Consider the following 26065-nt stretch of genomic DNA (forward strand, 5'->3'; position numbering starts at 1 on the left):
GATTATGCTTCCTCCAAGTGCTTGGAGAGAAGCTCCTGGTAGCCTCTCCCTGGACACATAAATGCTTTGCTGTGTTTAGCTTTTATTTATATGTTCTTGAACTTCCTTAAATATTATGCGTGGTTACTTTACTTCTGAAATCTTCCTTTGTGTTAAATAATGTTATGAATTTATAATTCAAATTTTATCCTATATTTTTTCCAGTGTTTAAAACCTTATTGTTTTGGTGAAATGAACATTTACTCTGCTGAAAACAAGCAAGCAAAAACAAGTACTGTTCAAGGAAACAGTAGTCATGTTTCTTAACAGAATTGTATTAGTAATATTCTACTGCAATTATTCAAATAGTCTGATAGAAATACACCTTAATCTAAATTGTTACCATCTTTGATTTGGATTTCTCTTAAAAGAAGAAATATATTGCTGTTTGAATTATGAACTGTATAGAAGATTTAAATATAGTCAAGGTGCTGTGGTAGAGTAGCTTGCAGTGTGTAGAAGTTGGTTTCTAGGAAGGGATTGTTTGGATTAGCATCTAATCCTTTCCTGTTTATAAATATATTCCAGAAATTTAGGCAGGTGAGGAAATGATTGCTGAGAGTATTCCATAAAGTTGTTAGTAATTTGAAAACTGGTTTTAGTATTTTACTGTGATTTCATTGTATTTATATTTTAAAGAGGAAAGGGATCTTTCTTTGTAACTTCCTTCGCTGTGGGTTATATTTAGAACGTATAGGGTGATATGGCTAATTAAAGCAAAGACCCTGACATTTTTAAGAAGAAATTAGATAACTTCTGATAGCATCATTGTTTTGAGATGCACACAGTCCTGCAGGCTCTGGTCATGATAAATACATAGAAGTATGTGCATATAATGTGTTTATAGCATTGAGAAGAGTATGCATCCATGAAGTATAAACACCCACACGGCAACTTGAATTAGAAAAGAAGAAGAAATAAAAAAATACCAGTTGGAGCAAGTAAAGTAAGAGCCGATGCGTGCCAGCCTCTGCAGCTCTGGGGGATGCGGCGTTCCCGCTCCGCTCCCTGGCTGAGCATCTTTGAATGGTGTGGTGTGACAGCAACATCGGAAGCTTCACCCAGGACTGTGTTACTGCTGGGCACTCCGCAGGGAGAGGTGGCAGGCAGGCAGGCAGAGAGCATGCCTCAGGGAGCCCATCTTGTTTGGAAATACCGTGTTTTTGTTGGCTCCAGCTGTCCTGCCGTGGTGGGATATCCCACGTGTCACCAGAGCAGGGGTGGCACCTGCTGAGTTAGTGTGTTGTGCAGAGGGACACCAGAACCTTAGAAACCAGTGCCCTCTGCATAACACGGAGCGTGTTTTCACACAGAATTCACACCACACGAATCCTAGCTTGGGAAAGGTTGATCAAACACAGGTTTGTCCATTTAAAAAAAAAACAAAACAAAACACATTTTCTTTTAATGGAAAGAAAAACAAATGTGCAGCTTATTTCAAAACATATAAGTTTCAGGTGGACACTCAGAACTCTGAATCAGCAAGGCAAAGGTCCTCCATGAGAAGGTCATTTTTTCTGTAGCTTAAAAACCTGCTGCTGTTTTCTAGGTGTAAAGCACCAAGACTCACAGAATTCTTTCTTGGCATTTTTGAATGCGCCTACCTCTGCTCTGGATCAATTTGAAGTAAGTGCACAGCTATTCTACCTCTCTTAGTCATTGAAACTGCTGTGGTGTGTGGGTTCTCCGCGTATTTGCTGAGAGTTTGCTCCTGTATTTTAATTGTATTGAACAATAATATTTGTGTATAATAATACCTGAGAATTGTTTATCGTTTACAGTGCTGGCTGTCTTCTCTTGAGTGCTTGTAATCACAGTGAATTCTCTCTCAAATCTTGAGTGCAGAGATTTGCCTGATTTTGCAGTGAACATGAAAAGCATAGTTGGCTTTTCTTTGTATTGAGAAAAATGCTAAGTAATACAGGTAGTGTTTTGGTAAAAACAAGAAAACACTAAATCATCCTTGTTTGTATCCCATGAAGGCATTGGTAGTGGTTTTTAGGTTGTTTTCATCATCTGTTCATTTTGCACAGATCTGTAAAATCCAGATAATTGCTATCCATCTCCTCTCCACAGATATTTTTATTTGAAAAATGAATCTGTTTAACACTTTTGTCACTTCTAGACAAAAGACCAGAATAGGTAGAAAGCCTGGGAAAGAACTGAATTGATATTATACATTTATTATCTTCTTTTCTAATCAACAGTAAGCAAAGCATCATCTTTCTTTTAAAAGAACAGCTGAGGTAACATATTGGTCAAACTGAATTCAGAGGATACAGGGCACCACCTTTACACTTAGACAGTAATCTAAGTTTGCCCAATTTTTCCTGATGCAAATACAGGACCATCACATTTAGCTATGAAAGAGCATAATCCCTGCTGTAACTGATGTCCCAAAAATCTCTTTCTTTTCATGACATAGTTGCTAATTCATTGTTCTCTCCTGAAGTCCTCACAATTAACATAGTTTTAAGATTTCCTTTGTAATAATTTATCTTAGGAATTTTTTACTTTCAGTATAAGAATCCTGTTGAGAGTATAGCAGTAATACTTTATTGAGTAAATGGTGGAAAAACACTGGTTTCTTTACAGATAGTACATTAATTAATTGTCTATGAAAGGCAATTAATGAAAACTGACTGAGGTAACTATTACTGCCACTGGTTATTTACAGTTCTTTATTTTTGCACTTTTATTTATACTGAACAGTTTTCTTCATCCTTTTCTTTCTCTCTCTCTCTTTTTTTTACTGCTGTTTTCATTAAAATAGGATTCCTTTTCCTCCTCTTCATCCTCATTGATTGATTTTATGGATGACGTAAGTCTGACTTTCAACACAGTAAATCCCTCAATAACAGATCAGTTCATTGATTTGGAATATTCAAACATTAATGCAGTCAACTTAAAAAAACCTGCAAGTGCAGTGGAGAGCAAAGTATTTCTGCAATAGCACCCTTACACCTATTTATATGGATAGGTGTTTTGTTTTGAAATAAAAGCTTTTCTTTAAGTGCAGGTGAAGATTTCATAATTGAAAACAGTTTTTCTGATGGGGAAAAGCTGTTTTTAGGCCTTGCCTATTGATATGGCCTGTGAAAAACAGTTCTAAAATCATCAGCACATTTATGTATTTAATTCTTTCGCTTCATTTTATTCCTTTATCATGAGTTGTTTCCATAAGTTTTCTAATCACTTCTCTTAAAATGTTCCCTTGCAGACAGTTAATGTCTGTTTGCTCAAATGAAATATTTTCTCTTTTTTATCCTGCATTGTGAGAAGTCATGTTCATTATGACTGAAGTGAACTTACTACTTTTTATTGCCATTTGAGATGCAGGTTTTCTGTCAGGACTTTGTTTAAATGTTCCCACTAGTTAATTGCTTGCTAAGGGAATTGAGGTAAAAGCTGAAAATTGACTGCATTATATTTCTTCCAAACTGAAGTGGTAGGCCCATAAAGGTAATTATGATTAAAATTTGAAATCCAGCTGTATGAAGCCCATCCATTACAGCTCTGTAGGAATAATTGTGTGTGTGTCTGTCTGTGCTCATAGATGTGTTTATACATGTTATACATACATACATTCACACATATTTATACATATGTGTTTAACACAGTGTAATCCTATTGCCACTGAAATTAGATAAAGTTAATACTGTTTGAGGAATGTCTGCTGTGAAAGGTGTAGCAAAATGGATGAGGTATATGGGCCTTTTCTGCTGCTTTCATTTCCTTTTATATACTCTGAAAAAATGCTTTTCTTCTGGGTGTTTTCTCTGTAAAGCAGATTTCTAGCCCAGACAAAATGTGAAGGTTCATTTATGGTGTCATAGTAGAAGGCACTTACCTGCTTTTTTGTATAGCATGCGGAAAGCTTCTGGCTTGCTGATGGTGTTGGAATAATTTAAAAAAAAAAAAAAAAAAAAAAAAAAAAAAAAAAAAAAAAGTACAATTTCCTGTCATGTAAATCCACAAAAAATGAATAATATTTATATTCTTTATCTGGATTAAAGAAAATATGTTCTATGTTACCTGAGTGTTAGGAACACTTAGTTTGTATCAGCAGGTTCTTGAACAGAAATTTATCTTTTATAATATCTAAAACACTCCTCTAAAACCTATTAAAAGAGAAATAAAGGACATATTGGCAGTTGCTGAGAATGTTCTGTTTCGCATGGGGAAGCTTAGGACATGGATATTTTCCTGGTCTAGTTGCTGTCTAGTTAATTTTGAAGGACTTCAGTACTTTATTCTGTATTTATTGTTGCTTGAGTTTTGTTGTTTGTTTTGGTTTCTTTTTAAAGAAGGCAGCATTTTTTTCCACAAGCATTTTGACAAATATTTTTTGCTTTCTTTATACAACTGAGTACTTTTCAACTGCTGGCATACATCCTTTAATAACAATTCTTCTTGATTAGTCCACCCTGATCAGATCTTTGCAGATACCCACCTTTTAGTCTTGGGTAAACTTTCAGGTATTAATTTGTGTATTGTTGCATGTAGTTAGCTGCCTGCACATGGATTCAAACTTCCCGTGTTCCATCTTCAATTGAAGTCCAAGAGGAGGTTTTTTTTCCCTCAGTTGCACTGGGCAGGAGTACATCTCTGGGCTGGACTGGCCAGGGGCTCATGTCTCTTAACACCAAGGCAGAATTCTCTGTCATCTGACAAAACTACAGAAAAAGAAGATTGGACTGCTCAAAGATGGGAAGAGCACCTTGCAGATTAAATACAAGACATTCTGTCTTTGTTAGAAGGAGAGAGAAAGTTATCTGTGTTAGTAGATGAAAAGTAATATCATTCAGTTGTACAGTGAAAGTCAGTTCTGCATCTTTTGATTTACTGGACAAGCACTTGATTCATTCATAGCATAATTTATAGTCTGAATTATCTAAATGAATGGTTATTTATGATTTAGCTCATTGAGTTGGTTTAGTATCAATATATTAGATGGACTTAAAATAAAGGTATTGAAACTCCCTGCCCACTGGATATGACCTCCATTCCCTTCCCAATGACTCTTGTTGGCGCTGGTTACCTTGAAGGGCAGCGTTTCTTGCAGTATCTCCAGAAGAATTACCTTCTCAGTCAAACCTGAGAAGTGTGAGGGTTCATTAGGTTCTTTGTATTAAGACCAAGGAAGAATCAGACGTCCTCAGGTCAGACTCATGCACTGCTGCAATATTGCATGGGGTGCAGGAAAGCCTCTCTTGTAATCAAGAACCCCAAGTAAATATTTCTAATGGCCTGGATTGTTTCTTCAGACTCTGTCCCTCGTTAAAGAAGGGCAGAGAGCGTGTAAAATAATGAGCAGATGCAGTTGCAAGACGTTCCTTGCAGGATCTCTGAGGTCTGTTTAGCACACAGATGTGCACATGGCACTGGGTTTCCTAGGGTGGGTATGTCTCGTGTGTCTGCCATCCAAATAACGTAACTATTTATAGCATGCTGTGAATGACTGGAGTTAATTCTCGTTTTTCCAATGAGGAAAACGGTAGTTTTGCAATTTCTGCTGGAGACAAAGGAAAATAGATGTCCTGCTGCCTCTGTAGCCTGCAGATGCTGAGGAGAAAGTGGTAGCTCACCACTCAGATGAGTAGCAGTTGCTGCAGGTTCCTGTCTTGAAAAGATGCTGGGTCAGGTTGGCAGAACTGGTGCCTACATCCTCGTAGCTGTGACAGCCCAAGTCTTCAGAAACAATCCTCATATGTCCTCTGCACACAGGGAAGCAGGAGAGTGTTTGCAGTCCCTGAATTCCAGTCTTGGTGAGGAGGGAAGTCATCCCCTGTGACTCCAAGAAACTTAACCCTCGCTGCTGTTTCTCCTGTGTGTTGCAGGCTGTCTCAGTAACACTGTCTAGGTGTTGTCTCCTGTGTTCACTAGAAGTGTCTGACAATGGAAGTGTTGAGTTTTGTTTCTTTGCCAGGTGGATCTTTGTGTATCTCACTAGCTGCAGGAAGGAATTAACTTGTTTTATTTAAGGATGAATTTGTGATTGTTTCGTAACAAAAAGTGGAATCCCATTTTCCTTTGACAAAATTATTCTTCCCACACGCTCAAGAAAAGTACTTTTTGCCCTGTTGCTAGCACATTAGAAATAGATTTCTTAAGTCCTCCAGCAGTTTGTCCTCACATGCAGTTCCCATGGGCTTTGGCTAGACTAAACAAATCTGAACTCTGTAAGTAGCCACAGAATAAATGGTGTTCTGAATTTTTATTGAACAGAATAAGTCATAGCACTGTGTGGTGAGAGCCTTGACTTTACCTGCACTTTGATAATAAAGTTGAGTAAGTCTGGTTCATAATGATACTTTAAATTGGACATATTGTGCCTCCAGTAGATGACTTCATTCATCTCGTTCAAAGCACAGAGATGCCAACTGCAAATTAATGGTGCAGTGTAGTCTGCAGTTTTGCTGCTATTGTACAGTGTAAGATGATGAACTTAGAATAGCTGGTTTTTTTTTTAAATGCTTCTTCCTACTTGTTGGCCCAGAATAGCTTGTTTTTAAAATACTTGTAACAGTGAACATGCTTGTGTGTGTCTAAACACAACCTCTGGAGATAGAGTGAGGAATTCTGAGGTGATGCATCTGTCACTGTTTGGTTTTGTAACATATTCTCCTCCTTTCTTTGTTAAAGCGCTCTCCTTCCTGTATTCCAGCTAACAAAGGCAGACGTGTAAGAGGCTGTCTTACTCTATGTGGCCCTTTATTTTTTGCCTGTTGTGTCCATGCCTATGTTTAATGTATGGATTGTGTACTTACCTCACTGCATGTCTTGTGCTGCTGCTGCTGCTGCTGTTTGCTGCTGCTGCTGCTGCTGTGCTTTTTGGTGTTTTACAGCCGTGGGCTCAAAGCTTTTGGATTATTTCATTTGGAAATCCTAGGAGCAGAATATCTCTGAAACTGGAGAAGATGCCTTGGACACTTTCTCACTTTAATGTGAAAGTTCTTTGTGGAAGCTGATAGTCAGACGCAGGTTGGGAAGATGAGCAAACACCAAATGAGGGCCTGTTTGTTTTCCTCCCTTAGCAGAGGGCATGTGTTAAGTCATGGGAATTGCCCATAGAAGGTCAGAGTTTGGTGTTTGGGAGGCACATCACAGCAAGTGATATAAAATGTCACAGTACGAAGATAAATAAACATGAAGTGGGGAATTGAGTAAATGGAGCATCGAGGAGGATAGGAAAAATTCATACAAGGAAAACAGGGATGGTTGTGTTGTAGCTGGTTAAGCTGGAAAAGTCTATGGTGTTTCAAAAATCAAGGCGGGTTTTTAAACATGTGTTTACACATGTAATGAAAGCAGACTCAGTGAGGATGAATTCCTACCCGTTTTGCTATGTCCATTTTAATTTCATACTGGCACTTTTGTTTCTTTTATACGGATATGATGGAAGGGATAAGTAAGCATACAGATCATTTCTATTGAATGTTCAATAAATAAGCAGTAATGCCCAACAGCTCTGATGATATCCTTACCCATGCAGTTCAAAGCACACTGCTGAGGCTCCCAGGCAAACTCACAGTAACTGGTTATTTTTGTTGGTGGTGCTTCCAGTTCAGAGGTTCTCTCTGCTCCAGATGTGTTTAAACACTGGCCAGCTTTGGCTCAGACCTGCACAGCCCTGTGAAAGACAGCAAAGCTGTTACACTTTGGTAGGAAATAGTGAAACCTGCTTTGGGTAGTCCAGTGGATTAGTTTAAAACCAGTTTGAAAGGTGCTAACATGGTCTTCATTGGCTGTTGACCTTGGTTGAGTCAGGTTGCTTTTGTGCTTAGTTCTTCTCCTTAAAGCCAGGAACACAAGATCACTGCAGCAGTACAGCTAAAGGTGCTTGTTTCTGCACTGAACGGGGTGATTAAATTCCCTTCTGCAGTGGTGGATCAGGTGTTGTGTGTTTTGTGGGCTTTTTATGTTTGTAAGTAAAATGAAAATGCATTTGTTACTGTTTCAGGAGTTGTCTTCAACCACAAAGGCTTTGTAGCACATTCCAGAAGGGTTCCATCACTGATATCAGGCTTGTAGTACATTTTTTCATAGACACCGTGAAAATTCTTTGGTATGCAGATACTGCTTTGAAAGGGAAAGCCCTTGGAGTGTCTGGAAACATTTATGAAATGATAGATTAGATCTCTGAGTTTAACTTGTAGGAGAAAAGGAGTGCCTGTTTCTTGCGATGAAAAAATTTGCCTGTAGTTCCTCACTGGGTTTGGTTTTTAGTAACATTTTTAAGGAGGAGGTAGAATTCTTGAAGGTTAAAGAGTCTTTGGGTGGACTCCAAGTCATCACATGTTTAGACTGGATTAAAAAGAAGGTTTTAATAATTGAAACATGTTGCATTTGAGGATTTACTACTTAAGGCATCAGTGTTTCTAATACAGGGTAAAGCTTTCAATTATTATTCGTTTCTGATAAATCTGAGCACAAAATGTTTGCTTTACTGCTACTTTTTGCCTCAATGCTTGAAACACATGATATATATGTAGTAAACAGGTGTATCCCAGTGTGAGAATTTCCCATTTTCATTTAGAAATGCTTGAAGGCATGTTAATATGCCTAAGTTGATTAAACTGATGACCATTCGCCACCAGATAATTTTTGGAAGGGTATGGGAAAACTAGGAGCCATCAAACTTAACTCACTATTTAAAAAAAAAAAAGAAAGTATATATATAAAATTAGCAACTGCACCTGTTCGCTACTGTGACTGAGCTCCTGAAGAACAGGGCTGTATGTGCATGTATAAAATCGGCTTGGCAATATAATTGATTGCCAAAAAGCAGTAAAGTTTGTGGAATTCTTAGTATTGTCAGTGGCAAATGAGGTGAGAAACACTGGAATGTTAAAATGCTTTCTGTAAACAAGGCTGCATATTTTAGTTTTTCTGCAAGCTAGGCAAATCCTTGGTGATGGAGAACTGATGACAGCATCGCTCCAGAAAATCAAGGCATGCCATGGAGCCTTCTGCAGGCCTCAGCTTTTACTTTTTTAGTTAGTGGAAAAAGCATTTTCACCTTTTTTTTTTTTTTTTTTTCTTTTCCTAATATAATTTTATATAGAAAACTTTCTGGAGATGTCTTGTTTTCATGGAAGAATCCTGCCTCCTCTAATTTTTTTCAGCTGTACTAACAAAAGAAGACTTGTTACCCAAGATACTTGTTTGTACCTTTGTGTCTTACTCAGTGTAGCTCTGTGTTTGGCTTAGTTTCACTCTATATATTAAGGACTAGGAAAATATTACCAAGAAACTGTGTTCCTGGTAAGGATGTTTCTGTAGTTCAAATGTGGTGCAAAACCCCCTCAATTCTCTGTGAATATAGTTATCAGGATATACACTGCTCTGCCTTTTCTCCTTGTTTTCTACTGAATATGTTTGCAGGAATTTACATGGTCTATGTGGAAATTCACTTCTAACAAATCCCTGCTACCAGTGGACAAAACCCAGTAACATTTAGAAAATGCTCACCCTTGAAAAATGCTGAATTACAGGTGTCTTCAAGTGATTATAAGGGCCCTGAACTAGCAGCTCTTATGCATGTGCTCACCTCTCAGCAGAAGCCTTGGCGTGTTTACATGCAACAATTTTCATTCCATTTTGTTGCTTTTAATGAGGAAGTTGCTTAAAACTGAATTTTTATCCTCTCAGTTCTCTCTTAGGAATTCTTCTGCTTCCATATCTTATTTTGGTAAGAGTTGAGAATTCTTTTTTAATGATGTCTTTGATTTATTTCTTTGGTTGTTTTTTTTGTTTGTTTGTTTTGGTTTGTTTTTTTTTTTTCCTTCTCTTTTGAATTGTTCTCCTAGATTGATTCAGTTGAGAATTTTACATTATCTAATACTCCATCACGGGATGAAGATAGCAAGTCTCACCTCCATTCAAGATCAAGGTCTCCTTCTACAGCCAGTGAGATTGAACCAATTGAGGTACTTTAGTGTTGAAAGATATTTGACTTTTTTATATTATTATTATTTTTAAAGGAGTAACACTTTCTCTTGTATAATAATTACTACTGCAAATCTTTTGTCTTCACCTTTTGAGGGTGAAGCTCGTTCTTCTGCAGCAGCACTTGTTTAGGACTTTGTAATAGCCTTCTGCACTAATGATGAACTGTGTTTTGGGGAATGTATTTCCTTTCACATATGGTTAATTGAATAGGGATGGGAACTGTGAATCACTTATTAGTTATGGCCTCTTTTCATAACATATCCTCAGTCATGAATATGTAAGAAATGTTGGCACAAAGATTATCTTATTATGTAGTTAGTAAAAACACACTTTAAAGCCCCGCTGGAAGTCTTGTTATGATGAAATGTTAGCCAGACTGCAACTATAATAATTTATCCTCTTTTATTATAAAATATCCAATCAAACGTTTAATGTGAAGTTGGTTCTGACATTTAGGAGTTGAATCTTGCTGAGAAATAAGATTTGTTTTTCGGAGTCCTGCATTAATCAGTTTAGTTTCATGATTTGAATGCTAGGAGATGGGGTGGATGGGACAACATACTCGTGTTCCTTTATCCAGGCTTTCTTTGATAGTGTGTTCTTGATGTCTGATTGATCCTTTGGGGACTCTGTCCAGGTTACAGATCATCCTCCCCGTTCAATTCACACACCGACCATGAGGACAGCGTATATTGGCTCGGGACTCTCTGCGCCAAAGGTACGCCGTCGCTGTCGAGCATTCACGCTTTTTGTGGCGCAAGGGTAACGTGTCACTCCAGGGATACAGCTTCAAGAGAACTGGTTATCACACTGATCTTATCAGAACTGCCTAGAAGGGATATTTATGTGCAAGCTGGTTGCCCTCTAAAATTTAAACGCCTTGGTTTTTACATTATGGGGTGTGACAAGCTGCGCTAGAAATTCCACAGGCACTTGATTGTATGAAAAACACTGGTTTGGATATTAGAAAGAGGTCAATGAGCTAGAATGTGGAGAAAGGAAAGTGCTATCCTAGGGAAGGAATGTTTTCTGACAGGTGTCTGACCAACGTGCCTCTCGACTCTTTGCATACAAGAAAGTCTCTGATTAGCACGTCTGTGTGCTAGTTAAATGCTTACTCTTGAGAAAAGGCAAAGAATAACCCTAAAAATGAAATCATAAATTTGCCTGTTTTTAAGCTGTGTAGAGTGAGCACTACAGAAAGAGATTTTCAGTTTTTCTGTCTTTTGGCTTTTACCTGCATAAATACTGATTTTCCATTAGTTGTTGAAATCATTTTGCTGTTGCCAAATAAGCCAGTGTGTGCTAATTCCCAGTTGATTATGTCTATTCAAGCAAATGAAGAATAAATATAAGCTATTAAAGGAAAAAAATTCTTGTAAAAATTTTGAAAATTACTGAATGGTTTAGGAATCTTCTGTATTTTTAAAAATGACAGTTTTTCCTGCAACTTAAAATGCAGTAAGTAAGCCTTTCTAATAGATTTTTTTTTCTCTGCTTTGATAAATTGCAAAGTAGCAGAAGATTCATTTGTGTAAAGGAAAGCTAGAAATTTTGAGCAGACAACATTCTGTTGGCAGCATCTTGGTAGATCAATTTAAAAAATACTGTAAGTGCACTTGGAGTCACATGGAATGGACTTTATTGTGTTCATAATTTAGTTTTTTGCAAACATTTTGCTCAGGAAGTAATGACTTGCTTTATAATTTATTATGTCCCCTAAAGAACCTTCTTGCTTTTTGATTGCATCAGTGTTTAAAGCTGAGTGTTGTTTCCCTGCAAGTCTCAAAACAGAATATTCTGTATACAGAAACCTGCCATTGTATCAGTAAAGCTGTCATTAAATATGGATAAGTTTGAGCCCTTAGCTGTGATGTCTTATGCTCTGAAAAACAGGAAGTGAGTAAAATTTTAACATACCTACTCTCCGAAGTAGTCTGCAAAATTGTCTAGATTCAGGTCACATATACGATCAGGTTTTTTTGGACAGTCTTTGCATTCGCACTATGCTCTGGCCTTTCTCCCCAGTAGTTACTTCACTGGGAGTTTTTACAGAAAAGCAAAGCAGCCTCCTGGATTTTACATAAGGCCATCTGTGAATCATCCTGCCACATTACGTAGGCATTTAGCCTCTGTATAGCAGCATCAGCACAGCCGTCCTTGAGGAGAGGGAGAGAATGAAACCACTTACTCATGTACTCTGTGTTCCCAAGGAATAACAGGAAGAGAAACCCTTTCAAAATCAACTTCATCTATCAATTGCAGCTCTCTCCTTTAGACTGGGTGTTCTGAATTGCCTCTGCTAAACACCATAAAGGGCGGCTCTGCAAGGGCTTTCTGGCATAAAATTTAAAATTTTGAAAAAGTCTGCTATTTTTCTTTTAACTAAGGCAATACCCCTGACTGAGGAGCACTGAATTGGCAGCTTAGAAAATACTGTTATGGGTTGACCTGGGCTGACAGTCAGGTGCCCACCAAGCACATGCTTATGCACGTTCAACTTCTAAAGTGTAACACAATCATTTTGGCAGCTTTCTTATCTGCAATGGAAGCAAACTCATATTCTGAGACAGGGTCCAGTTTCCATGGCTATGTTTACAGAGGATGCCTTAAATTATCAACAGCAAGCATTGTGATAAGGAATTTTTTTCGGCTCATATCTCATTTCAGCAAACACAAACAAGCTGCCTTATTAAATGCACCTGTGCACTCTTGTCTATGAAAAGAAATAACTGTACTTGAGAAGTGTTACAGGAGGTAACATCCTTGTCTGCTCGTTTCACAGCCTAAAGCTCACCAGTTTGTAGTGAAATCGTTTAACACACCAACGAAATGCAATCAGTGCACATCCCTGATGGTTGGTCTGATACGACAGGGCTGTACTTGTGAAGGTAAGCACTCGGGAGAGCACAAACCAGTGTGGACTGAAGTGCTTACAGATGCAGATGGTACAGAAAACGTGGTGTGGTGATGCAGGAGTCTTCTGCTTGTATTTTGAATAACAGTATATTCTCATGCTTCAGTCTTTTAACAGTAGAAGCCAAACACTTTGAACATCCATAACAGATTGCCCAGTTATCTGGGGACACTCTTACTCCAGCTGGTGGTAGAAGAGCTTAGTTCAGTTTACTCAAAATAGCAATAAGGGGTCACAGTTAGTGGTCAAGTATACTGACAGCAGCTTTGCTTTATGTTGCAGGGCAAAATTTAAGACATCTATTCCAGGAAGAGGCAAATGGCAATTATTCTTGTTTTTATGTATGCAGAATGATGCTTATTATTAAAAGGATGTTCCAGTTTTTTGTTTACCGTAGAGTTGGGCCTAAAAGACATCATAGAAATTATCTTAGGCTCTTTCTTATCTAGATGAAACCATAAACTATCTGAAAAAAAGAAATCTGTGATTTAGAGCAGATAAAAACATGAACTGCTGCTGTGTGCAGACTTTTATTTCTGTCTGCAGCAAAGTTCAGTGAGATTATTCCGATGCTGCTCAGAAAAAAGAAAGGGGATTTCTTTGTAAATAACATTATCACAGTTTTTGCATCACACAAGAAATAACCATCAAATCTTTTTGTTTCTTCCCCTCCTCACAAGTGTGTGGGTTCTCTTGCCATGTGACCTGTGCAGACAAGGCTCCTGCAGTATGTCCAATCCCCCCTGAACAGACTAAGGGACCTTTGGGAATAGATCCACAGAAAGGCATAGGAACAGCTTATGAAGGACATGTCCGAGTAAGTATGAGGTAGCTGCATTTGGGGCACTTACATTAAATGCATTTTTTTCCAGAGCTAGTATTACTTTGAATATTGGGGAGATAGATTAAATTACATCTTAGGGTAGCAGTTTGGAAACTTAAGACTTAAATTTTCACAAAGCAGCTCTTAGCATTGTCAGCAGTGATCCTCTCTCCATCTCTCTTGGTCGAATGTGCTTTGGGTTGGTCTTGAATAGTTCCATCTCTAGAGATCAGATCATCTTCCAGGCCCTGTGAGTTTTTGAGTCTTTCTGCTAGTACTGTCTATGGTCACTGGTGTGGATATTTGCATAGAAATAGTGAAAGATGTACTCAGCATTCTTTTGGCCATAATTCTGTGGCCAACTATAGACGAGTTTCTTTCTCTGTATTTCTTAATACAGCTCTGAATGAATTTGTGAAATGAGAAAGAAGAATCTGTGATGCTATTAATTTATTAAGCAGTTTGTCTGTGTGTCTGTATTTGTTGGTCTTACTGCTCCTGGACTCTTGTTTGTGTTGCTTAATATCACCACTGAATTAAAACTTTACAGCCCCGATGAGCAAACTGTTTTTTGTGCTGTTTGGTTTTTTTGATTGCATCTAAACTTACAGCAAATTGATCAGAATTTCTTTTTCTAAAGGTCCCAAAGCCAGCTGGAGTAAAGAAAGGCTGGCAGAGAGCACTGGCAGTGATCTGTGATTTTAAACTCTTCCTGTATGATGTAGCAGAAGGAAAAGCATCTCAGCCCAGCGTGGTAGTGAGTCAGGTCATAGATATGAGGTAAGCTGTTTGCTGCTGGTGGGAGCTTTGCAGAGGCACTGGGAGGTTTTGTTCTGTTTTTTTTTTTTTTCAAATCAGTAAGCAAGCTCCAGAGCTTTTATGAAACCCTGTAATCCATGTTGAAAGCCACTTATTTTCTGGGATAAAAAAATAAACTAGCAGGTAGCAGTTATTTGGAGTTAGCCTGAGCTACACTTGTTTGTTCTTATGTGGATGTTTAAATTTCCATTACTACATCATGTGCAAAGAGCATCTGTTCAGCTGTGTAGAAAAACTGGAATGAATAAAGAATTAAAAGCAGCATCACTTTGGAGTTGAACAGAGTTTTGAAAGACATAAAACTTTCTTATAGCATTAATGTATTACAGTTTTTGCTTGAGAAGGGATGAATAGTTTGTTCACATTGTCTTCAGTATTACTGAAACACTACCAGCCTCACTGAAGGATGAGAATATTTAACATAGAAGCTGGGTAAAACTCATCTGTGATCTAAGTTAGTTCATCCAGGAAGTCCCAAACTGCTGTAGGTTATAGCTTCTAGGTGAGTTTGGATTTTTATGGAAGTTGGAGAGGTGTTTCTTCATTCCACTTATTTTTTAAGTTGGACTTTTTTCTTTAAAGGTTTTAATTTATACATATTAAAAACAGTTACAGAATATCTGAATAGATTTATCTCCATCAGCATTTACCAGGACTTAATTATGCAACATCGCATTTGTGAATTTTATCTGCAAATACAGATAAAAGGATAATTTTAAAAATCAGATCTCAGTGCTGACTTACGCCCTTCACTAAACAAGGCTGTTGGAAAAGTAAAATCCAAACATACAGATTTTGCTCATTGACTCTTTTCCAATTATGTTTATGGTCTCCATAAGGGATGAAGAATTCTCAGTGAGTTCTGTCTTGGCCTCAGATGTCATCCATGCAAATCGGAAAGATATCCCCTGTATCTTTAGGGTAAGTCTTACATCCTGACCCTACTAACCCAGACGTGCAGGGTGTCACAGGGTGATGTGTGGCGTGCATTCACTGACAGCTTGCCAGTATTTTATTTCCTTGGCAAGTGCTGCCCATGTGGTATCCATGGCAGCAGCAATGCATAGGGAACCGTACATATGTCATTTCTGTGGTAAAAATAGCACTGGCACATCCAGACAAGCATTCATCACCATGTGGGTTGTATTTTTTAGTCTTCACAATAAGATGTATTTTCCTCTACTTCCTCTTAGTCATTTGGAATTCTTCTGTTCATCATCATCTTGTACATTTTCATTTCCTCAAGTTGCCCTCTGCTTCTCAATTTAACTGACTGGGTTATTGCTAAAGTCTTCATTTTATATACTTTTTTTTTTTTTTTTTTAACGTATGCATTGATATCTGAAAACTCCCATTCATCAGATGGTCAGTATAGAAATTTAGTGCAAAGTTCTCATCAAAAGTTATGTCTAGTATCTGGTATCAGGATTTTGCCATCATTGGCTTATTCTAATATTCTTATTTTTATTAGATATTCTATTAAAGCTCTGACATCAGTGAAATCTCTTTGATGTCTTATCAATTCCACTATCATTTCTTTACTGTGCCTTTATATTTCACGCCTTGTTTTTCCAGTTTTTAGACTGTTCATCACTCTGTGTGCTGAGAGGAGATAAAATCTACAAAAGGGGCTTTCCATTTTGTCTGTTATAGCTGTATCAAATGCATGAAAAGGATCACAGAGCATTCTTTTAATGCAAAACATTCCTATTGCATTAAATTCTTAATGAAATCTATAGCTCTTAAAAATACAGAAAGCTTTATAAAAATGCTTTTTGTTATAAAATTGCTGTGAGAAACAATTGACTCCTTTATTTAGAGTAGGTATCCATGAATTATAAAATAAATACAAATGCATTTAAAATAAAGCCAACGTTTTCTCTGTTCTTTAAGATATTCGCATCTGGTTTTCTGCTGTGGGTTCCTGATTAAGATAAGGGTGTTTTCTATTAACTGAAGAGAAACTTTTGCTCCCTTAATTCAGACAGCTAATTAAAAGGGCACTTACAGGCATCTGATTCCCTTGTAAAAACGATCATGAGTAAATTATTTATCACTTATGACTTAAAGCTGTGCTTTAATTTTTTTTGCAGGTCACAGCCTCCCAGCTCTCCGCGTCCAGCAACAAGTGTTCGATCCTGATTCTAGCAGACGGGGAGAATGAAAAAAGCAAGTGGGTGGGTGTGCTGAATGAGTTGCATAGGATCTTGAAGAAGAACAAACTCAAAGACCGCTCAGTCTATGTTCCCAAAGAAGCTTATGACAGCACCTTGCCCCTCATCAAAACAACACAGTCAGCAGCAATCATAGGTATGAAATTATTAAGAGGAAAGCTCTAAGAAAAACGGGTATGCTTAAAAGCATGATTTTTTTTTTAGGGAAAAAAAAATGGGTTAGGTGGTTATCTACTGAATAGAGAGTGACATGTAGCGGTTTTAGCCCATATGGGAACGTGTACGGGCCTAAGAGAAAAGTGCAAGTTAGTCCCCAGCACTTTTGTTAGATCTTTTAAGAGTATTCCACATAATCATGAGTAATTCACCCATATTCATAATTATTCACCAATATTCATAATTATGAACAATTTTGACTGAGAATTGGACATTTCTCTTTTGTTACTGTGTAAACATGATTCCCTAATTGGACAAAATTAGCGCTGTAGAGTAGGTATAAATCACTCACTTTAAAATCTGCTGGTGGGACCAGAGAGAAAATGTAAGATCAGAGATTGAATTTAGTAATTTCAAACTACTGCATATGTTAAACTCTGATTATTTAAATTATTTCAATATAATACTAGTTACTTCAAAGCTGGTGTTAGACTTAAGTTCTCTGAACAATTTGTTAAAAATTATGTTTCTAGCTGTTGTTTTAGATAACAGGAGAAATGGGAAAAGACTTATTTTTTCTGAAATTTGAAAGATTAGGAGGTTGCCAATTTTTTAATACATGAATATATTAGGTTTGGCTTTATATACAAGTATTTCAATATATTATAAAAACTCTCTGTTAATGAGAATTATCACTATTGTTTAAGTGATTCATAAAGTACTTCCAAAGAAAAATAACCTTTTTTTTTTCCTTAATGTCATAGACCACGAAAGAATAGCTCTGGGGAATGAAGAAGGGTTGTTTGTTGTGCATGTCACCAAAGACGGTAAGAAACTAGGAACTGGTAATAATTTCCCTAATAAAATCATCTTTTTCTTATTCAGTATCTTCTGGTTTCGTTTTTCATGATTTACTACATTATCAGCTGGACAGCTCCATGAGAGACCAGAAGAAGTTCTGTGTGCTTTTCTGGTTTGGGTATCCTTTCCAGTAACAAAAATACAGCTTTTGGAATGCAGTTGAAGGTTTTTTTCCCCGTTGGAAACTGACTCAGTACTGATTTCAGACCAGGTTGCTCAGGACTTTATCCAGTTGGGTGTTGAAAATCCCCAAGGACACAGGTTCCATGATCTCTCTGGACTGCCTGTTGCAAATTACTTCCACAGTGAAGACACTTCCTTTGTATATTCAGTAGGAACCTCCCTCATTTGAACTTCCTGCTGTGCCCCTCAGCAAGAATCGTGGCTTAATCCTTTGTGTAACCTCCTCCTTGGTACTGGAAATGAAAACTTGCAGTACTGCAAGATGTAATAACAGATTGCCTGAATTAACTCAACAAATGACAATTTAATTGTATGTTTCAGCTCTGAGGCTTTTCCTTATTCAGTAGTTTTTTGCTATAAGCTGTTTCTTTAAATGAATACTGAAATGATACAGTTGTTGTTACGGCATCAAATTTGCTCCTCCCATTTCTGGTGAGGAAAAGCCAAAGGTTTATCCAGAATTGCCACAAATGGTGTTACTAAAATACTAGTTTTGATTCTGTACCTTTAAATATTGCAGGGAAGCAATAAAGGGGATTTCTTGGGTTTCTATCCTAGTTCATCTTTACAAATACATGTTATAATCAATTCACACTTCACCATTACTTACCTGAATTTGTGGGCGGGCTGTTTCGGTTTTTGTTTCAGAGATCATCCGTGTCGGTGACAATAAGAAGGTTCATCAGATTGAGCTCATCCCGAGCGAGCAGCTCATCGCAGTAATCTCAGGACGGAACCGTCACGTGCGGCTCTTCCCCATGGCTGCCCTGGATGGAAGGGAGACTGAGTTCTATAAGCTGGCAGAGACCAAGGGCTGCCAGGCAATAGTTTCCGGACACGTGCGCCACGGAGCTCTCACCTGCCTGTGCGTAGCCATGAAACGGCAGGTGCTCTGTTACGAACTCAATCAGAGTAAGACACGCCACAAAAAGATCAAGGAGATCCAGGTGCAGGGGAACGTGCAGTGGATGTCCATCTTCAGTGACCGTCTCTGCGTAGGCTACCAGTCAGGTTTCTTAAAGTACCCCCTCCATGGAGAGGGCAGCCCGTACAGCCTGCTCCATCCGGACGACCACACGCTCTCATTTATCTCACAGCAGCCAACTGATGCCATCTGTGCAGTCGAGATCTCAAATAAAGAATACCTGCTGTGTTTTAGCAGCGTCGGGGTTTACGTCGACTGCCAGGGCCGAAGATCCAGGCAACAAGAGTTGATGTGGCCTGCAACTCCATCCTCTTGCTGTGAGTTGTGCTCTGTGTGTGTCTGTGTCTTTGGTGCTGTCCATTACAGTGATCTCTGCTTGTATGGATATCCGCAGGAGGTGAAGTTCAGGGCTAATTACCTGACAGGTTAATGAATGCTCTCAGCCCCTGTCATCATGTTCGACCTAATCAGAGGGTTTAATCCTCATTTATGCTCGTTCCATCAGCTCTGGCACTGATCTGTAATTGCTGGAGCACAAAGAAGAAATCATGAGTTAGGATTTCTAACTCTAAAACAGCCAAAAACTTCAAGTTCAACAGAGGCTAATGGAAGCTTTATGTATTTGCTACCACCAGCGCTGGACTGTTGTTATTTAAAGTCTTGGAATGTGATTTACTTTGGCTCAGCATTGTGGTTCCAGCTTTCTTCATGCTGAGAGCCATCACGATCTGGTAGTTTGACTTGCTTTTCTCTAATGGTATTTGTTCCTACTTACTGGTCTTTTCTTTCTTTATTTGTTCATTTTTCTTCCTCGGCAGTTTTTGTCAACAACCTTCTTATTCATCTCCTCTCTACTTTTTTGAAAAGTCACTTACCAAGTTTTCTTCCTGTCTCTCTCTTCCCTTCCAAAATACAATGCATAGCAGGCAATATAAAAAAATATATTTCATAACCTTAAGGAAAAATACTGTAATTTTTCAAGATTTTTATTTTCACCAAGTTCTGTTAAACATTTATTGCACCTTACTTCAAAGCTGAGGCTTTATCTCTGACAGTTTCAAGGGGAAAAAAAAACAAACCTGAATGTCTATCTTATTTTTAAAGTCTTTCTGCGTGCAGATAAAGACTAGCCAAATCTGCACTCAGAGTAGTGAACGAGCCCAGTTCTGTGTTGATTTTTAGAATGATCTGCCTTCTTACCTCACTCTGGCAGCAGTCCAGTCACACTGTAAAGGAGAGTAGTTCACCTTGTTTGAGTGAAGGCTCTTCTGAATGTGGAGGAAGCAACTTCTACAGGGTGTTTGCCACTTACGGATTTCAAGCAATTTACGCAATTGATTATTATAGTGGACTCAGACCATGAATGAATCAAAACAGAAGCTTTTCTGATGTGATAGATTGAAAAATGTGTATTTTTCATACTTCTGTACTTGCAGTTGTTATATGTGACAGTTTTTTGACTGCCTGAAATGAAGTGACTTGATGTGACTCCAACTCAGAATGGAGGTGTATTTTATAGTGAAAGCTTTTACATTTAAACACAACTTGGATGCTCTTCTAGTATTGGCAGACTATGGCAGTCTTGTTGCCGACATGGAAATACTGAATTCTCCTTTAGAAGTGGTCCCAGTGAAACAAATTTCATCCTGGCGAAATGTGCCAGATAAGTAGCAGAAGATTTCTCTTTACAGTCCAGAAAATGAGAAGAGCGTATTAAAGTTAAGGGAACATGACTTTTATGACTGTGTCGCGGTGCTTAGTTCCAAGTGATGCTCATTTAGTGCGTAGTCCAAAGACTCAGAGCTGAATTCATTCAAGTGACAGCTATTAAACAGAGACCACTGTATTTTCCTACCACATCATTTACAATATGTGAGCTCTTATTAAAAATGGGGCTTTTAGGAGGGAAAAACCTGAGAAATACATCAGTATTTGGCAGAGTAAACCTTAATGTCTTAAAATTCAGAAAGCAGTTAGGTTTGCAGCAAAGTTAAAAGAAAAGTCATGGAGGCTGTAAATTTTTGGGTGATACTTGTTTGCCTTCAGAATAAATTTCTTGGTCATTTTTGAGTTAAAGCATATTTTTCAAAGCTTGTTGTTGGATTGTGGAGCACTGGTTTTGTTTTCTTAAATAAATATGGTTAAACTGTAAGAAATAGTCCATTTTGAGCCGTGTCTAAAAGCACATGACACGGTACCTCCTTGTTCCCTCCCAGGTTACAATGCACCATACCTCTCTGTGTACAGTGAAAATGCAATTGATATCTTCGACGTCAACTCCATGGAGTGGATCCAGACTATTCCTCTCAAAAAGGTAACATCCCATTTCAGTATGGGCCAAGGAATATGTCCAGACTCAATATTGCTTTAGAAACCATCATTAAAACTGCTTGTGGAAACATAATTGAATTAGAAGAAGAGATGCTGCAAAGAAACTCATGCATTTTTGTTGGAAATAGAGGATAAAAAATGTGGTTTTCTTGTGGTTGCACTATTTTAGATGGATGGTCAATCTGGACCATATGACTATGTTAGATTTACTGATACTGTTGTAATAATGAGAGGAACTAATTGGTATTAATTACATATGGCTTCGTTGGGGCTGATTGTGTCGATGTTATTACTAGAGGATGGTGGATGTTAAGATAATTGAACAGGCTTTCAAAAATCTATCTCCTGCTGCTCGAGCATATCGTAGGCAGACAGGGTTAGAACATTTTGTTTCAACCAGTAGAAACACTAAAACCAGCATGATGTCAGGTTTGGATCTCTTATCAAAAGGAAGATGTTTCTGAAAACTGAAACTTCCTTGGTATTTAGAAGGTGTTTGCTCAGCTGTATTTGGAAAGAAGAAAGTCAATTTTTTTCCCTGTGGTTTAGACTGACTTCAGCTTTGTATCAGGGCCAACACAATTCCTTTACTGGCAGTCCAGTGACACAGAGCTGCAGGACATTGCCCCTGTGGTCTTGTGTTGGTCGGTCAGTCTCTGCAAATCAATTTCCCACATGTCAGATGCAGACCAGGATATTCTGGCAGTGCTGTGAGGATACATAATGCAAAGATCAAGGTGCTCAGCTGTTAACCATCTTAAGGAGAGAACAGTCTGGACTTTTATGGGAAAGCTCATTCTGGTGTCCAAACTTTGAGTTATTAAGCAGTTGGGACTTTTTTTTTTTTCCTACACAGTAGAATGTGATTTAGTACTTTGATTAATATTTGGCTCAAGACTTGCCTTTTAATGGATGAAGCTACTTTCAGCAAACAAAATTACTACACTTAGGAGTCTCAAAAATGGCCATTTATTTTGAAGAGTCTGTTTCTAGCACAATTTACAGAGTGTGGAATGCATCTTTCATTTTTATGTTGGAAATCACAAATACCAGTAGGTTTTCGCAGTCTGTATGTGCTCTTATTAAGCTGCAGAGCGTTATTGTGACATGGTGCTAACACAAAGTAAAAGCTCAGCTTATTGCTTTATACATCTAGTAGAAAAAAATGGGTTGATATATGAAGTAGACTTCTAACACAACTATTCATTTAAATGCTGGAAGGAATGGTGTTAAGCCTATGTCTTGAAGTGGAATTTTAGCCAACCGCCCCCTCTGTACGCGTTCTCCAAAAACAAATAGTTTAAAATTCTTTTAAAATCTTTTTTGTGGCTTTAATAACTTGGAATTGTTACTCTTGAGAGTGTTACAAGGACTGTTTTCCTTGTTTCAGGTACGACCCTTGAATACAGAAGGATCACTAAACCTTTTAGGCCTGGAGACAGTCAGATTAATATATTTCAAAAATAAAATGGCAGGTAAGTAAAGAGAAGCCAATTTTCATCATGCACATTTTTGTTTAGAAAGAGTGTTTTTCTTTGTTTGCATCTGTGCATTGCAGAAAGGGATCTCTGAAATGTCTGTGTGCTTGTTAACTTGGGAAAAAGCCAAAGCTTATGAATTCCACAGAGTTTGCAATGGCATCTCTTCTCTGAACCTTTTCCTTTCCGTTTCGATATTTAGTGAAGACTGGAACTAGAAACTAGACCTACTGGATGCTCCCTCCAAATGTAGGATCACCTGCCAGAACGCTGCCTAAAAAAGTCTGCACAATTTAAGACTTAAATAGACACTTTGCAGCACTAGATTTAAATTAATACTATATTTAACCTAAATAAATGTTTCCCAAGAATTTTAAAGTAATATGGTGTATTCATAACTTATTATTAGGGCCAGTTATGACTGAGTGCCACAATTTTAGCATCAGAAATCTATTTTTCTTAAAAGTCTTCCTGACTTTTTTACTTTCTAGAGCTCATTTCAAAAGCATTCTCCTGAGGAATTTCCTTAAACTTTTGTTTAACCTCTTAGGTGGAGAGGGGGCATGCTCTGTTTCAACAACCAAAAGCTATAATTTTTTGCTAACAGCTTTCTGAAAACAGTGGAAATAAACACTCTAGAAAAATCCTGCTGCTAGCACTGTTTCAGTGCTTATTTAAATTGGCAGCAAATTAGTACAAAAGGAATGGCAGTTGCAGAGAGGAGAAATATGCTGGAAGTCTGTATAGAGAATTTTCAAGCCTAATAGAGACTGAACATTAGAGTTGATCTTAAGGAAAGAAGAGATTTAAGTTCCATATAAAACCTGTTTTGTCAGTGAGCAGTAGCTTAGTAAGAGCATCATTTTTGTCTCCATATGTAGAAAACAAGACGCAGCAGTTGTAACATTCATTCAAAGTCACACAGCTGTTGTGTGATTATCACTGTTTTCTTTTTCATGTCTTTATTAAAGATCCCTCAGCCAGATGTACAAATGTGGGAAAAAATCTTCCTTTTTCCCACAGTTGCATCAAAATACATCAATGTTCAGACATTTCAAAAGCAGTATTCTCTTTGGAGCAGGGAATGAATGAAAGAGAATCTTGCATTCAGTTTCCAGACAGTCGGCAGAACAAGACTGTTCTAGTGAATTTCAGTGAGAACTGCCAAGGGGATTTTGAGACAAGACTCAGATTCCCTTCCTGCCCACCAAAATGTCTATTTCAGAGAATGCATCAGCGGTGTTTTGAGAGCACAGGTGTGGCAGCTCGTGTGTGAAGAGGAGTGAAGTCTGTTGTTACGTAACAAAGTGGTAGCTAGTGGCTAAGGAAACCCATAAACCAAAGAATGTTTGTTCACGTTTGATGGGAAAGGGGTGGTGTCCAACACTAGCAGAGCAGAGGTAGAAAGAGTGTTGAAACTCAAATTCCATGAATACCTAAGGAACTGCCCCACTGCATCCCCATCTCCGTACTGATTTCAGAGGGGGATGAGCTGGTGGTGCCTGAGACGTCAGACAACAGCCGGAAGCAGATGGTTCGGAACATCAACAACAAGCGGCGCTACTCCTTCCGCGTGCCCGAGGAGGAGAGGATGCAGCAGAGGAGGTCGGTATTCCACCTGTACTTGTCTTCTGTCCATGCCTGTAGGCCCTGATGGACACTGACTGATGCCAGGGTCGTGCTTCACATGTGGCTTTCTGGAGCGCCCGTTTGGGTGTTCCTGTCTCTCCTCTGCCCTCTTAATCCTCAGTGTTGAACTTGTGTTAATACCAGTTTGGGGATGGATATGCACTGGGTGCACAGTTGGTTCAGATTAATTAATGTGAAACGGCTGTAATTTGGAATGCATGCCTCCACATACTGTACGCAGGTGCATAGGTGTGTACATACGCTGTGTATATATGAAGTTCTCCAATAAACACTTCGCAAAAGGAGATTACTTTGCTAACTATGCATATGGATTAATTACTCTCAGACTCTGGTTCTGCTCTTCTTTCTGAAGGAGGTTCTCCTCTCAACAGTAGTCCAGGACATGTGTTTCTTTGATTTATAGATCTAACTACATAGTTTCTATAAAGCTCGCAAAACCTCTTCAGGGGACATAGGACTTCAGGGTGTATTTCTAATGGGAGTGTTTAGCAGGTTACAAATACTTTCCTAAATGGCAACAAAAACAGGTCTGCACTACTCTCAGTGTTCACAGAGGTTGTTATTGACCGTTTGCTGTCATGCAGTAGAAGTGACCTGCTATTGTGCTAAGCCGCACTCCAAGAACTGAGTATTTCACTTTTCTAATTTCCAACATCTTGCACCGTTGGTTGGCTCCCAGTTTGTCTTTCTTTTTGGCTCTAAGGAAAGTAACAACTGTATGCAGTGGAGATAAATTCCATTTCTTGTTCCTACCTTTTCTGAGTTGATTGACATTTGGTCTCCAAAGTTTTATTTATTCTGAGTTCTGAAATGCATCCTTGCCGTTTTGAAGAGCTTTTAGTTCTGACCACAAACTGAGAAAGGTACTGCAGTATTTTCATTCTATTTTCATATTTTATACTTAATTTTCATCTTCACTTTGTAATATATCACAAGTTTGGCTTTTACTCATCTTACAGAGCTTTTTATCAGCTCATTCTGGGAGTGTTAGAGACTACTGGGTAGGGGTTTTAGGCTGCAAACAGCATTCTTTTATCCTGGCCCCTTGCCCTCTCTTCAAGTTGGAACTTTCTTCACACCAGTACTGACTGCAGGGGCCTATCACTGTTAACGTGCTTAAAAAGAGTCACAGACTCATGGAGTTATTTAGGTTGGAAAAGACTGGTTAATTTCCATTTGAAAATAGCTGATGATCAAGGCTGTATGTGTTTCATAAATAAATGCCCATCCTCACCTCAAAGGAAATACCTAAATAAAGTATCTTCTCTTCCAGGGAGATGCTACGTGATCCAGAAATGAGAAATAAGTTAATTTCTAACCCAACTAATTTTAACCACATAGCACATATGGGTCCAGGAGATGGCATACAGATTCTCAAAGACCTCCCAATGGTAAGTACAAAAGGACATGTGAGAGTGACTGACTGCTGCAGAGGCTGCAAATAAGTGAGAGAAAAACAAGTGCAATTTTAATGTATAATGTATTTCCATCAGGAACAGTGTAACGAGGGGAATGGAGCTAAAACTGCTGTGTGTAATAAAATTTAAGCAAGGAGCATGACAGGCATTGAGTCATTGAGAGGAGGAGGAGGAGTGCCTAATGCCCCTGGAGTTTTAAGACAGGTTGGGCTGGAGTGTTGATGATAACTTTTATGACCCATATGAAAGGGCAAAGTTTACATGATTTGAGCCTGTGCTCTTTGTGGGTGTGGGAAGAGAAATTCCTTTCTCCATGAACTGTAGTTCAATTCCTTTT

The 26065-nt window shown here is 38.3% G+C and overlaps 1 protein-coding gene across 4 annotated transcripts in view; it reads left to right on the plus strand.

The window, feature by feature from the left end:
- CDC42BPA (CDC42 binding protein kinase alpha) overlaps positions 1 to 26065 on the plus strand; it is a 182370-nt gene that overhangs the window by 138698 nt on the left and 17607 nt on the right. The window contains exons 22-37 of one of the 4 annotated variants that reach the window (XM_058419709.1): positions 1589 to 1665; positions 2813 to 2860; positions 6685 to 6723; positions 9852 to 9971; positions 10631 to 10711; positions 12779 to 12884; positions 13591 to 13727; positions 14374 to 14513; positions 15392 to 15473; positions 16646 to 16862; positions 17647 to 17709; positions 18575 to 19168; positions 21068 to 21165; positions 22573 to 22657; positions 24142 to 24265; positions 25584 to 25701. In XM_058419709.1, coding sequence (XP_058275692.1) covers positions 1589 to 1665; positions 2813 to 2860; positions 6685 to 6723; positions 9852 to 9971; positions 10631 to 10711; positions 12779 to 12884; positions 13591 to 13727; positions 14374 to 14513; positions 15392 to 15473; positions 16646 to 16862; positions 17647 to 17709; positions 18575 to 19168; positions 21068 to 21165; positions 22573 to 22657; positions 24142 to 24265; positions 25584 to 25701 — 2129 coding nt within the window. The remainder of the gene's footprint in view (positions 1 to 1588; positions 1666 to 2812; positions 2861 to 6684; positions 6724 to 9851; positions 9972 to 10630; positions 10712 to 12778; positions 12885 to 13590; positions 13728 to 14373; positions 14514 to 15391; positions 15474 to 16645; positions 16863 to 17646; positions 17710 to 18574; positions 19169 to 21067; positions 21166 to 22572; positions 22658 to 24141; positions 24266 to 25583; positions 25702 to 26065) is intronic. The other 3 variants (XM_040057917.2, XM_058419710.1, XM_040057918.2) reach the window with 3 other exon arrangements.

The sequence above is a fragment of the Hirundo rustica genome, chromosome 3 (assembly GCF_015227805.2).
Source record: "Hirundo rustica isolate bHirRus1 chromosome 3, bHirRus1.pri.v3, whole genome shotgun sequence".
Classification (NCBI taxonomy): domain Eukaryota; kingdom Metazoa; phylum Chordata; class Aves; order Passeriformes; family Hirundinidae; genus Hirundo; species Hirundo rustica.